At 29.5% G+C, this 12,730-nt stretch overlaps 1 protein-coding gene across 3 annotated transcripts; it reads left to right on the forward strand.

Moving 5' to 3' along the window:
• Positions 1-2,685: 2,685 nt before the first annotated feature.
• Positions 2,686-12,428, forward strand: LOC122595978 (ent-kaurenoic acid oxidase 1-like). 3 transcript variants are annotated; one of them, XR_006323284.1, is made up of 8 exons: positions 2,686-3,089; positions 5,405-5,882; positions 6,075-6,338; positions 6,759-6,927; positions 7,025-7,131; positions 7,224-7,345; positions 10,702-10,843; positions 12,225-12,283. XR_006323284.1 is itself a non-coding variant. In XM_043768468.1 (7 exons), exons 1-7 carry the CDS (start codon positions 2,863-2,865, stop codon positions 12,319-12,321), a joined length of 1,464 nt encoding a protein of 487 aa, XP_043624403.1. In that variant the 5' UTR covers positions 2,686-2,862; the 3' UTR covers positions 12,322-12,428. The 3 variants fall into 3 exon arrangements, 1 of the variants encoding a protein (XP_043624403.1); XR_006323285.1 differs by having other exon boundaries at positions 10,702-10,839; XM_043768468.1 differs by lacking the exon at positions 10,702-10,843 and having other exon boundaries at positions 12,225-12,428.
• The last annotated feature ends 302 nt before the right edge of the window (positions 12,429-12,730 follow it).

Genomic DNA, 12,730 nt, shown 5'->3' on the forward strand with positions numbered 1-12,730 from the left:
TGTGTGTTCTTGTGTTATAGAGAGAAAAAGAGAGAGATAGAGATAAGATAGAGAGAGAAAGAGTGTGAAAAATGAGAGGAAGAAAGAGAGGTGGGAGGGGTTTTGTTCTCTTCTTGAGCTTTCGCGACTCCTTCCGGCTTCTCTCGAGAAATGATTCGTTTAGTTAAGGCTTTTAACTCGAGGCTTGTTCAATTATTTCATTGACATATTATCGTCTATTTCAAAATTACGTTTCTAACGACTATTCATATGTCAACCTTTGCGTTACAAAGTTTACCTTATCTCATTTGACTCGTTTCAAATTTACTAGTCCCTGTTACATTGACCGGTCAAAACGGCAGATATTACACTTATTTTCAAAATTTTTAACATGATGTTATTATTTTTATACTTACTCTATATAGATATACAAATATGATATTGCGGTTGTAAAGAAGATGGCCATATGATAACTGAATTTGTTTACTATTTTTTATTTAACCCTAATAAAATTATTAGTATGTTTGAATGTAATATATTTAATTAATATGAACTTTAATTAAATAAATTTATATTGTAATGTTATTCTTTAGTTATAAATGCACTGTTTTTCGTATATTAATGTAATTTTTTATATTTGTATTGATGTAATCTTATTTTTATTTAAATTGATGTTAGAATTAAATGAAAATGGGATGAGGATGAAGCCTATATATTGTTGACAGGTATCATATTATTTTAATCAAATAAAGACATTAAATTCTAAAAACGAATAGGGTCAGCAGCCCGCGTTGCGGGGCCTCATTTTCGTTCCCCCCGTAAGATCAATATCGTGACAATACAAATTTATAATGCTAGTATAGTTGTGTTGAACTTATAACCGTCTAATTAGAAAACATTACGTTATGGATAGAGATCTTCAAAAGCATATTATATCAAATGACATATTTTATGAAAGAAATCCAAAAATAAAAAACAAAGGAAATCAAGAAGTTGAATGAAAGTCTTTAAGATATTAGTCAGAAACTAAAAAGGAAGAAAAATCTACAACTACATAGTTAAGATATCATAACCTTTAGTCTAACAGTACATGTGTACTTACAAATTATACTTACTTTGATATAAAAAAAACTTAAATTTTTTATGATTCTACATTATGTTTTGTAACTTGTATTATACTATTCACATTGAATTCCCTTATAAGTATGTAATAATATTAAATAGTAGTTTTGTGAGTACTAACATGGTCCCCGCGCCATTCGAGGGAAATGACGACAGTGTGATGGCGACGACAATGATGATGATGGTGGTAACGTGAAATGGTATGGAAGTTGATATAAAAATGTTTTATTTAAAAGGGATAGCAATGATATCTTATAACATAAGGATCGATGGTGTAATTTAATATCAATGGTTGATAGTAATTTAACTCATTAATGGGTTGTTTGGTTAATTCACGTGTCTCATTTTTCTAAAGTTTCATCTAACTATAATTTTTATATGCACTGTATATAGATATATAAATATGATATCGCGGTTGTAAAGGAGTTGACTATATATATATATATATATATATATATATATATGTATGTATATTTATCTTATTTAACAACTTACATGCCTGAATTTGTTTAATATTTTCAATTTAACCCTAATAAATTTTTTGAATGTAATACTTTTAATTATATGATTTTAAAAAAATTAAATTATCGTAATCCTATTTCTTTTGGTTAGAATCGTAATGTTTCTCTATATATTAATGTAGTTTTTTTTATTTATATGGATATAATCTTATTTTTTTTAATTGGTGTTAGAAATAAATGAAAATGAAATTGGAATGATGAGGGGGTCAATGTATTGTTTACAAGAAACATGTTTTGATGTTGTAATTTAATATTAATGGTTGGTGGTATTTTAATTCATTAATGTGTTGTTTGGTTAATTCACGTGTCTCATTTTTCTAAAGTTTCATCTAACTATAATTTTTATATACACTGAATATAGATATACAAATATGATATTGCAGTTGTGAAGCAGTTGACCATATAACAGTGACATGATATTTTTTTTGTTATCTAATTTAACAATTTACATGTTTGAATTTATTTAATATTTTTAATTTAACCCTAATAAAATTACATGTGATATGTTTGAATGTCATACTTTTAATTATATGATCGTTAAAAATTAAATATACTGTAATCCTATTTTTTTAGTTAAATCCCTCTATATATTAATGTAATTAAATATACTGTAATCTTATTTTTTTAGTTAAAACCCTTATATATATTTTTTTAATTAAAAATCAAAGTTCAAAAAATATCTATTAATTTTGACTTTTAATTTTTATCTAGGAATTAAAGTTCCTCATCTAACTTAAAGAATTTGCAAAAATCTTTGAGTTTTCAAATATTACATTTATGGTGCAAAACATATATGAGAAAAATGAGTATAAGGCTATTATGCACCCAACTTAGGTGAAAAAATCTTTCACATACCAATATTTTAATATTTTAAATAAATGTTTGGCGCCCCATGATTTTTATGATTTAAAAAAATAGATGTGAAATATTTTTTATCCAACTTAGATGCCTAACAGCCTCATAATCCCTTCCCCCAACATATATTACAAATTTACCACACTTTGTGCTTATAAATAGGACCAATATGATCCATAGGCCATAACCATTACATTACAACCATTTCATATTCCCATCTCTCCTCCCTGTTTTTTGTTTTTCATATTGCCCACTATATATCACTTCTTTGGCTCTTTTCTCTATCTCTTTCCAACTGATCATACTCAAAAAGACATATCCATACATATCTCCCTCTCTTTCTACATATCATAGAATTTACGTTGATATATATTTGGATTTAACAATGGAAATGAGTCATTATGTGGGGATTTTATTGGGAGTAATGTTCTTATTGAAATGGGCAGTGATGAATGTGAATATTTGGATTTATGAGAGAAATTTGGGAAAGAAGAAGAGGGAGTGTTTGCCACCAGGTGATTTTGGTTGGCCTTTTGTCGGAAATATGTGGTCTTTCCTTCGAGCTTTCAAGTCTAATGATCCTAATACCTTCGTCTCCAATATTGTTGAAAGGTAGCAAGAACTTCCTTATATTATATAATTATTAATTATTAATTTTACTTTGCATATATCGTTATAAACTATGATTGTTTTGTTTTTTGTCTATGAAAAATCGGATAGACGGTTTAGTTTCCAAAGACTAATAAATTTTAAAAGAGCTAGTTGTAAAAAATGACAAAAAGAAAATTGTTTTTATGTCAAATTTACATTTATTAACATGAAAACATGCAACAAGATTTATGTGAGTAATTTTGGCAAAACATGCAACAAGATTTGTTTCTGATTTTTGTGTCTATTTTTGAGAAAGTGATAAGTTCGGGCTACATATGTACAAAGTGATAATTTGAAGCTAAATTAATTAATTAAATTAAAAATGTACTAAATTTCGTGAAACATAATAGATATATAGTAGATGTGATGGAAAATGGAATATTATCTTTTTCACTATACGTTATTCTTCTACACCACCAAGAATTGTCTCATCTTTTTGAGTTCGAAAGCTAGAGTGGGAATACACACGATATGGTTGTGAGAAAGTCGATATATGAATTATTAAGTTAGGATTCGCTAAAGAATGATTTACTACCACTAAAATGTTGTTTCTTTTCTATTTGAAACACTGTTCACTAAAAATCTATCCTAATTTTGACATGCATTATTATTATCAACTTTGAACGTTGGATACTTTTTACTTTCCAAAGATAATGTATATTTTTTATAGGGAACAGATTTCCTCAAATTACATATAACTTGATTGGTCAAGTTAAAGAAAGAAACATTTTTATCTTAACCATTGATTTTAAATCAAAGGTCAAGATTTACCCAACTTAATTATCAAGTTAGGTAATTTAAAGGAATTCCTTCTCATTTATATATATATATATATATATATATATATATATATATATATATATGTTAGTGTTCAGGCCCGTCCGTTGGACGAAACAAAAAGTGTATGACCAATATCACAACTTAAGGAATACAAAAGCTAAAAAGAAATATATAAAAATTAACTCCATATAAATATTGATTCCAGTTTATCTTTTTTTTTTCAACCTTGATTAAATAAAAAGAGAAACAAAAAGTGTATGACCAATATCACAACTTAATAATATGCGAAAGTTTTTTTAAAGTGGTATATATATAGATAATAATAAAAAAAATCATTTTTTATTAATAAATATTTAAAAAATAGAGAATTAATAAAGATGGAGTATTAGGTTAAAGAAGTGGGATTATGGTGCTTAATGTATCCCACCTCCTCTTTTAGTTATATTATATATATATATATAAAGTTTTGTAATTATATTATCGGGAAAATTTCTGTTTAATGGAAGACTTGGTATGTCACTTTCATGTTTGTGGTTGTATCAAAAGATGGAGTCAAGTAGAACTTGAATAACAAGTACAAGAACAAATGATGCATAAAGACAACATGTTTTTTCAATTTATTTTTAATTATAGTTTTTAATCAACTAGATGGATTCTAATAAGAATATTTAAAAAACTGAATAAAATAAGAATAATAGGATCAAAATGCACCGAATACAAAGTAATTATTGGAGCAGTGCTCTTATACTACTTGACAAAAATCCATTTTTTGGTTTTATGAATTCTATTTGCCGACTACGTTTATAAAAAAAATTATTTTATAGTTTCCTTAGCTTCGCTTGTTGCGTCTTTAATTTGAAAACTTTTATTAAATGTATTTAAGGTAATTAATGAGTGCGGTCATGAATTTTTTTTACCTATGTCCATTATATCAAAAGTCCATTATATCAAAAGACTATTTTTTTTTCTTGAAAGGTGAATAAGTTTTGAAAAACTTCGTCCTGTGATTCGACAGGGGAAAGTCTAACATATATTGTTTTAATCAACTAGGTCTGCGCTAGAGAGCTCCCTCAAAGTAGAAATGTCTATTTCAAATACCCGATGGGAAGAAAACTCCCTACTAATCCGTCGTAAACCCTGCCCCCACAGATATAAACCTGATGAGTATACCCAAGCCAAACTCTTATAAAAGGATTAGGACCGTTTTTTACATCACTAAATAATTTAAATAAAATATTATTTCAATTTGAAACAATAATCCAAAATGAACCATTGGACCGTTCCCATTGTAGGCAACTTTTGTCACTAGCATTGTCATTATTTTTCAATTTACATAAATTAAATCACTTTTGTTGTACCTCTTGTGAATTACTGTATATATGTTTTACTTTTTAAACTATAATAGCCGTAATTTTAATAATTTAAAATATATATGGGAATTTATACATTTTTTTCGTGAGTAAATAATTAATGTTTTCTTCTTGCACAAAATGTAGGTATGGGCCGGGTGGTGTTTACAAGTCATTCATGTTTGGTAATCCTAGCATAATCGTGACTGTCCCTGAAGCATGTCGTAAAGTTTTGTTCGACGATGGCGCTTTCAAGCCAGGGTGGCCGATTTCCACAATTGAACTCATTGGGAGGAAATCGTTTGTTGCCATTTCTTATGAAGATCACAAAAGGCTTCGTAAGTTGACTGCATCACCAGTCAACGGTCACGAAGCCTTGTCAACATACATGCAGTATATTGAGACCAATGTGGTCTCAACATTAGAAAAATGGTCAAATATGGGTCGAATTCAGTTCCTAACGGAACTCAGAAGGCTAACTTTTCGGATTATAATGCATATTTTTTTAAGCACAGAAAGTGAAGATGTAATAGAAGCATTGGAGAAAGAGTACACCACTCTTAACTATGGTGTTAGAGCTATGGCAATTAATATACCCGGTTTTGTTTACTATAAAGCACTTAAGGTTCCTTGTTTTATCTTTTACCGGTGATCCGTATATTATTATTTTTTAGTTATAAATTATCAAACATGTTTCAGTACAACACCTTAAAACATGTTTGATGGTGTCTGACTAAAAAATGATAGGGTACAGAAACTTTCACATATTTGAAACCTTTTCAAACACTCAATGATGGTTAATTAAATATCTATATAGGCACGGAAAAATCTTGTGGCGATTTTGCAAGCAGTAGTAAGCAGACGTAGGAAGCAACGAGAGGCGACTCAAGGTATGTCCAAAAAGGACATGCTTGATGCTCTCTTAGACACTTCAGACGAGAAAGGAAGAAAACTAGACGACGAGGAGATCATCGATACTTTAGTCATGTACCTAAATGCAGGCCATGAATCTTCAGGGCACATCACAATGTGGGCAACTATCTTCCTCCAATCACACCCTGAAATTTTCCAAAAAGCCAAGGTAACTTGTCAATTATCCGAAATCATTATCAAATTGTGACTGAAATTTTTGAAATCAATTGCATTTTTGACACATTTTTGTTATAATAAGCTAAAATTTGGTTATTTGTTTAGACCACCCACACTTACAAGTGTCCTATATATCATCCTAACCTTTAGGAAAAATTAATTTCTTTCTCTTTCACTTAAACAACCGAATCTAACTCAGACTTTTACTCCAATTAACTACCACTCACGAAATTATACATGATATAATAAAAAAATACTAGGTTGTAACCTCGGTTGGCTTCAACATGCTGGTTGTGTTATAAATTTGGCATCTTTCACTTATTTTATTATTTTTTGACCAACCTAGTGCAAAATTCATGAGTGTAAATGGTCTTATTAACTTGAAAACCTAATTGCAAAAAACGTACTACAGGAAGAACAAGAAAAAATTGTGAAGAATATGCCGTGGGGACAAAACGGTTTGACTCTAAAAGAGTTTAGGCAGATGGAGTATCTCTCAAAGGTGATTGATGAAACACTTCGAATAGTGACATTTTCTTCCATGACCTTCCGAGAAGCCAAGAAAGACGTCGATGTTAATGGTCTGGTCTTTATCTCATCAATAGTTACATTTCTACTAATCATATGATTAATTAACACTATATTTTAGTATCTATAAGTTCTTTATGTGCCTTTTAGGTTACTTCATTCCCAAAGGATGGAAAGTGTTAATTATGTTTAGAAGTGTTCACCATAATCCTGAAATTTATCCTCAACCAAATAAATTTGATCCGTCAAGATGGGATGTAAGTCTCTGCTATCTAGTTCGATCCTATGACTTACAACTTATAAATTCAACTAACTTATGAACTTCGTCTAATTTGAACATGTTCAACAGGATCTTGTTCCAAAACCCGGAACCTTCCTTCCTTTTGGAGCTGGAAGTAGACTTTGCCCAGGAAATGACCTTGCCAAGCTTGAGATTGCTATCTTCCTTCACCATTTTCTTCTTAATTATAAGTAAGTTCTCAAAACATCTCCAATGAGCTAGTTAGTAAAGTTCATTTGAACTCTAAAAAGTCTTCCTTTGAAATTTTTTGTATTCATGTAGTTTAAGAATAAAAATAGAATAGTTTACTGTTTTAATATAAAACTTGATAAAAAAACTTTTAATTCCATCCTCTAATTTGATCAAACGTACAAAGGCCATGTTACAAAAAAATTAATTGACTTTTGATTTCCATCTAGCTTTTGCTATTATAATCATAATAAATTATAAAATATGGCTCACAAAAAACTTTAATTACTAGTTACACAAATAATTATATAAAAAACTTCATTAATTTACACCTCTTAAACCATTTTATAAAAGAATAAATCTTACAAAATACTTAATTATATATAACTAACACTATGTAGCTTTCAGTTATTATTTAATAAATAAATTATCATAAAATATCTCCATAGAATATCTAAAACTATCTGTTTCAATTGATGGTGTAATACAATATATCCACACCTTACAAATACAAACTATATTATCTGTATATTGAAAATATATCAAAAATTCATTTTTTTGGTGAATATCAAATGGGAAGTGATATATCTACAACTACTTTTGCCATCTACATCAATATATGCATTGAACAGTTGTACACTGTGCTGTAAAATATATACAATTGTTGTAGATAGCTAAAAATTAATGTAGATATATCACTCCCCATATCAAATTATTAGTTGTGTTTTCTTATATTTTACATTTTGGATTTATAAAGTTTTTTATTTATATTTATTTTAATAATTCATCTATTTTAAAATATTACTAACATTATGTGTATTTGACACGGGACTAACATCATTTTTCTAACTATTAGATAATGATGTGTGTAATAATAAAGGATAAATTTAAGAAAGAGATGATTAAATCTCTATGTCTCTATCTTATAGGTTTAAAATTCTTTTAAAACTAGATTAGTTAAGTTTGAAAAGTTTTGATTTTGAGTTAAAATCAAAGGTCAATATTTAAGAATATTTTTGAATTTTTATTCTTAATTTATAATCCAATAATCAGGACCCTTGTCCTATGTTACCAGTTTCAACTCAGGACAATTTTTAAGTTTACGACTAAAAGTATTCTATAACTTTATAAGATCTCGATTCTAACAGATAGTTTATCAACTCAAAATGGACAGATAGTTTAGCAACTCAAAATGGAAAAAGAAGGGGAAAAAAAAAAAGATTTTGGATCATTAATAGTCAGCTGCATTAAATAGTGTATATAGTTATTAATTCATAATACAATACATACAATGGTTTTAGGTAAAATAAAACAAGTATTAATGTAAAACAAATAAAACAATAGGTTTTTCTAATAGTGATAATCATCGTGCATCATAAAAATCATAGTACATCAATTGTTTCGTGAATCTTCGTGCATCAATTTAACCATGATCTAAGGGTCAAGATCTTGTCCTATTTGTTTTACTTTAATACTTGTTTTACAATACCCAACCCCTACATACAATACATTAATACAACAAGTTTAATATACTCAGAAGTCACAACTACGCAAATTTCAAAACATGCAATTTGTACACGTAGTCTCATTTTTATTTTTATTTTACCAGTGAATTTTACTTCAGACGTGTATTATGTATGCTAATCTGAAAGGACTAGACTCGATAAACCGAAAACGCAATTTTTTTTTCACCCCACTGCGCCGCAGTGGAAAGTCTCGGCACTGAAAGGGAAAATGCCCCATTGCGCTGTAGTGGGTTTGGCACACCCCCACTACGCCGCAGTGGGAGAAAAACAAAACTTTTACGTGGGATTCCCGCAGTGGGCAAAACCACCCCCACTGCGCCGCAGTGAGCCACAGTTCAGCAACCCTAAAACCATTCCAACACTTGATCAAACTTGTAACCTTCAAATTTCACAATAGACTTCTCAAAACACATTTCAGAGATTACCAACAACAATATAGACACGTTTTAAACATATTTACAACATCAACTAGTTTCAAAACCCATGAACACCATCAATGGGTCATTTACACATTTTGACGCTATTTTCGTCCAAAATGCAACTTCACAATTTGCTAAAAACTTTACACCTGATCATTTACACAATTTTAACAAAAGTACGACCATCAAATCAAAATGTACCAAGAGCCATAAGGAGAGAGATTTCTAAACCTCTAAATCAAAAGTTCGTCATTCATCCAAGAATGACCTAATACCTTCAAGTCTTGCAAAACCAACTTCAAGCTCTAATCAACCCTTTCAATTCAATCACACTAGTTCCTTCTTCCGGAACTACCTATAAAAATGGTAAACAAATAAAATATAAGCAAAGGCTTAGTGAATATACTTGCATACATTTACGAATACGAAGGAGGGCAAGTGCAAGGACTTTCACATGTAACCTATGACACCGTCATGCCACATTTACATGCTCACCTTGCACACTATCAACACACATATGGATCCATATAAGCTAAAAAAAATCATAACAATCATATCTATCGGGATTCTTAGGCCCCCGGAGGTTCTTAGGCCTCATATCATATCAACTATCAGGATTCTTAGGCCTCATAATCACAATGCCTCACATGGGCTTATGCCGCATCAATTACCACACATGGATAAATAAACTTCAACATGATGTGGTCAACACCACACATGGACAAAAGGCTTCAACATGATGTGGTCAATTGATCCAACATATACATAAATGTATGCAAATATACTCACCTCCTCCGCAACTTGGAAAACAAAGCTAAAACGATATTGCACAACAAGCTTCAATCTATGATCATATCATAAAAATGCATAAGCTTACATTCACAACTTGACTAGTTCAATCTAGCCATTCTCAATCACTAGCCTTTTCTAAACCCAAAACCCAACCCATTTGTCATTGAGTTACTTCATCTTTAACAATAACATTAGGTAGTTTAACTTACCATTTTCCTCCAAATTTCTATAACTAGTAAAAATTCATCTTTTCTCATCAACTAAAATTTTCACATGAACTTATCAATTTCATAATCAAACACATCACATAGCTCAATGACAACTAGGTTAACTAAGGAATTGGGGAAAATTAACCATAATTCATTTTCTAGCAAAACCCCCCAATTTGGTTCATCCATGAACCATAATTTCAAAAGAAAGATAAAAACTAAATTAGGGGAATTCAATACCTCAACAAACAATAAGTTAATGCTAGACTTAAGTTGGAAATTCTTCTTCCTTTCTTTTCTCTAGAAATTTCGGCCACCACCACAAAACCCGCAAACCCTAGCTTTTCAATTCTTGAATGGAGATTATTTGATGGTGATGATTATTATTATGATTTCTATTCTTGGATTGAAGGAATTAGTCTTTAATTTTGGAAGAAAAGTAAAGAAGATTGCGTGAAGGGATGATGAAGAACAAGAGTGGAAGTGTGAATAATGGAAAAGGAAAAATGGCTAGCACTTCCAATGAGTGTCACGCCCCTTGTCTATTTTTGTAGGTATTTTTACTCGCTATCCATTAAGGTTACAACTAAATTAACCCCATATTTAAAAATAAAATGCTAGGAAATTAATTTAATGCCAAAACTATAAATTCTGTTACCTTAAAATCTTTGGGGCGTTACATAATCGCACAACGAAGGGTCCCGCACTAAGCGGATCTTAAATAACCTTTCTCACCATACCACCTCCTTTATTGGAAAATACCGTCGAGAAGAACCTACCAAGACTCAAACTCGAGACCTTTGAGTAAAACTCCCCAGGGCCTCGTATAGCAAGTTTTTTAAAACACCCTTGGCCACTACGGTTTAACCGGTGGTTAAGCAAGTGCCAATTGACAATGTAAAATGACAAGTGTGTAGGTTGCCTTTAGTTTGTAGATCACAATAACGATAATAATGTATGAGTGTTTTTTAATATATGCCTTAAGGCGTTATAAATTGAAAAAATAAACAAGATTTTTTCTAAAAATGCGTTTCCTATCCCAAGAAAAATCTTGTAAACCATTTCAATTGCAGATAACAATAATGTTACATTTTCAGTTTACAAGGTGCATTAAATTACATTTTATGTGTTCCGTGCAGATACATATTAAAAAAATCCATAATTTATTTCTACTAACTAGTTAGCATTGAAATAGATTATCTTAAATATATATAATGAATTAGAAGGATTATTACGCTATTTGGTTAGAAGGATTTATCATTTTCCATATATTTAATGTCCCGTGTTAACGTACAAAACATCCACGTCTTCTCTCTAAATTTAAAATTTATAATGATAGTTTTTACCTGAAATTGATTTTTCTTAAATAAATAAAAAAAAAAAAGTTAAGGCTACATATACATTAAAAACTTATAATTATTATTAGCCCGTTATGGAAAAAAAAATCAAAAATAAAATTTTAAGAATTTGACACGTGAATTTTATTAAGTCATTTTTCTATTCTTATCTCTTGATTATTTCACATGATATCATCTTATAATTAGGTTGAATTTTAAATACATTAATTAAGTTGATTTATCATTATCAATCCATAATTATTATATTGCTCTTACGTTTTGTGCAAAATTTTAGGAATCGCCTTTTGTAAAGTTATATTAATAAAATGATTAAGCTAACATTTTATTTATGAAAGTAATATTTATTTTGAGATAGTCCAAAAAAAAAATTTAATATTTGTTTTGTGACAAATTGAGTTTTTTTATAGGGTACTTATAACAGGTGATTAAATATAGTTGAAACTAAGAAAATTAATTACCATCAAAGAGAGTATATAATGTTTGTAGACAATCAAAATAAAAAGTAAAATTTGTAAACATAAAATATAGTTAGATAAAATATTGACTAATTATACATTTCTTTCTAATAATATTGCAGGCTTGAGAGGGAGAATCCAGGATGCCGAGTGATGTACTTACCTCATACAAGGCCTAAAGACAATTGTTTAGGTAGAATAATAAAGCTTCCAAATTAATTAAGGGAGAATAGACTCAGAATTTGAATAATGGTTAGAAATATTTTATGTTTTATTTCCGGTTTAAAATGTTGCCTTTTGCAATGGAACTTAGCATTTTTTAGTTATTTTCCATTATGTCATTGATTGCTTGCTTTGTTAGTTAGTGAAGCCGATTATCATTTTGTTAGACATATATATCCATTGATAAGAAATTGAAGTTTTTGCGTAATTATACATCATTATTCGATGTCTTTATCATAAAACTACATCTAAAGAGATATATTTCATGAAATTCAATCGGCCAAGAGTTTGTAGAGCTTAAGTGGCAATATAGGAAATTAGGAACCACCCAAACGGTACTAATTTAGTCAAAATGATACCGGAATACTTACTTAATATTTTGGCGAAAGAAAAATATGGTTAGCTG

Source organism: Erigeron canadensis, chromosome 4, assembly GCF_010389155.1.
Source record: "Erigeron canadensis isolate Cc75 chromosome 4, C_canadensis_v1, whole genome shotgun sequence".
Taxonomy (NCBI): Eukaryota; Viridiplantae; Streptophyta; class Magnoliopsida; order Asterales; family Asteraceae; genus Erigeron; species Erigeron canadensis.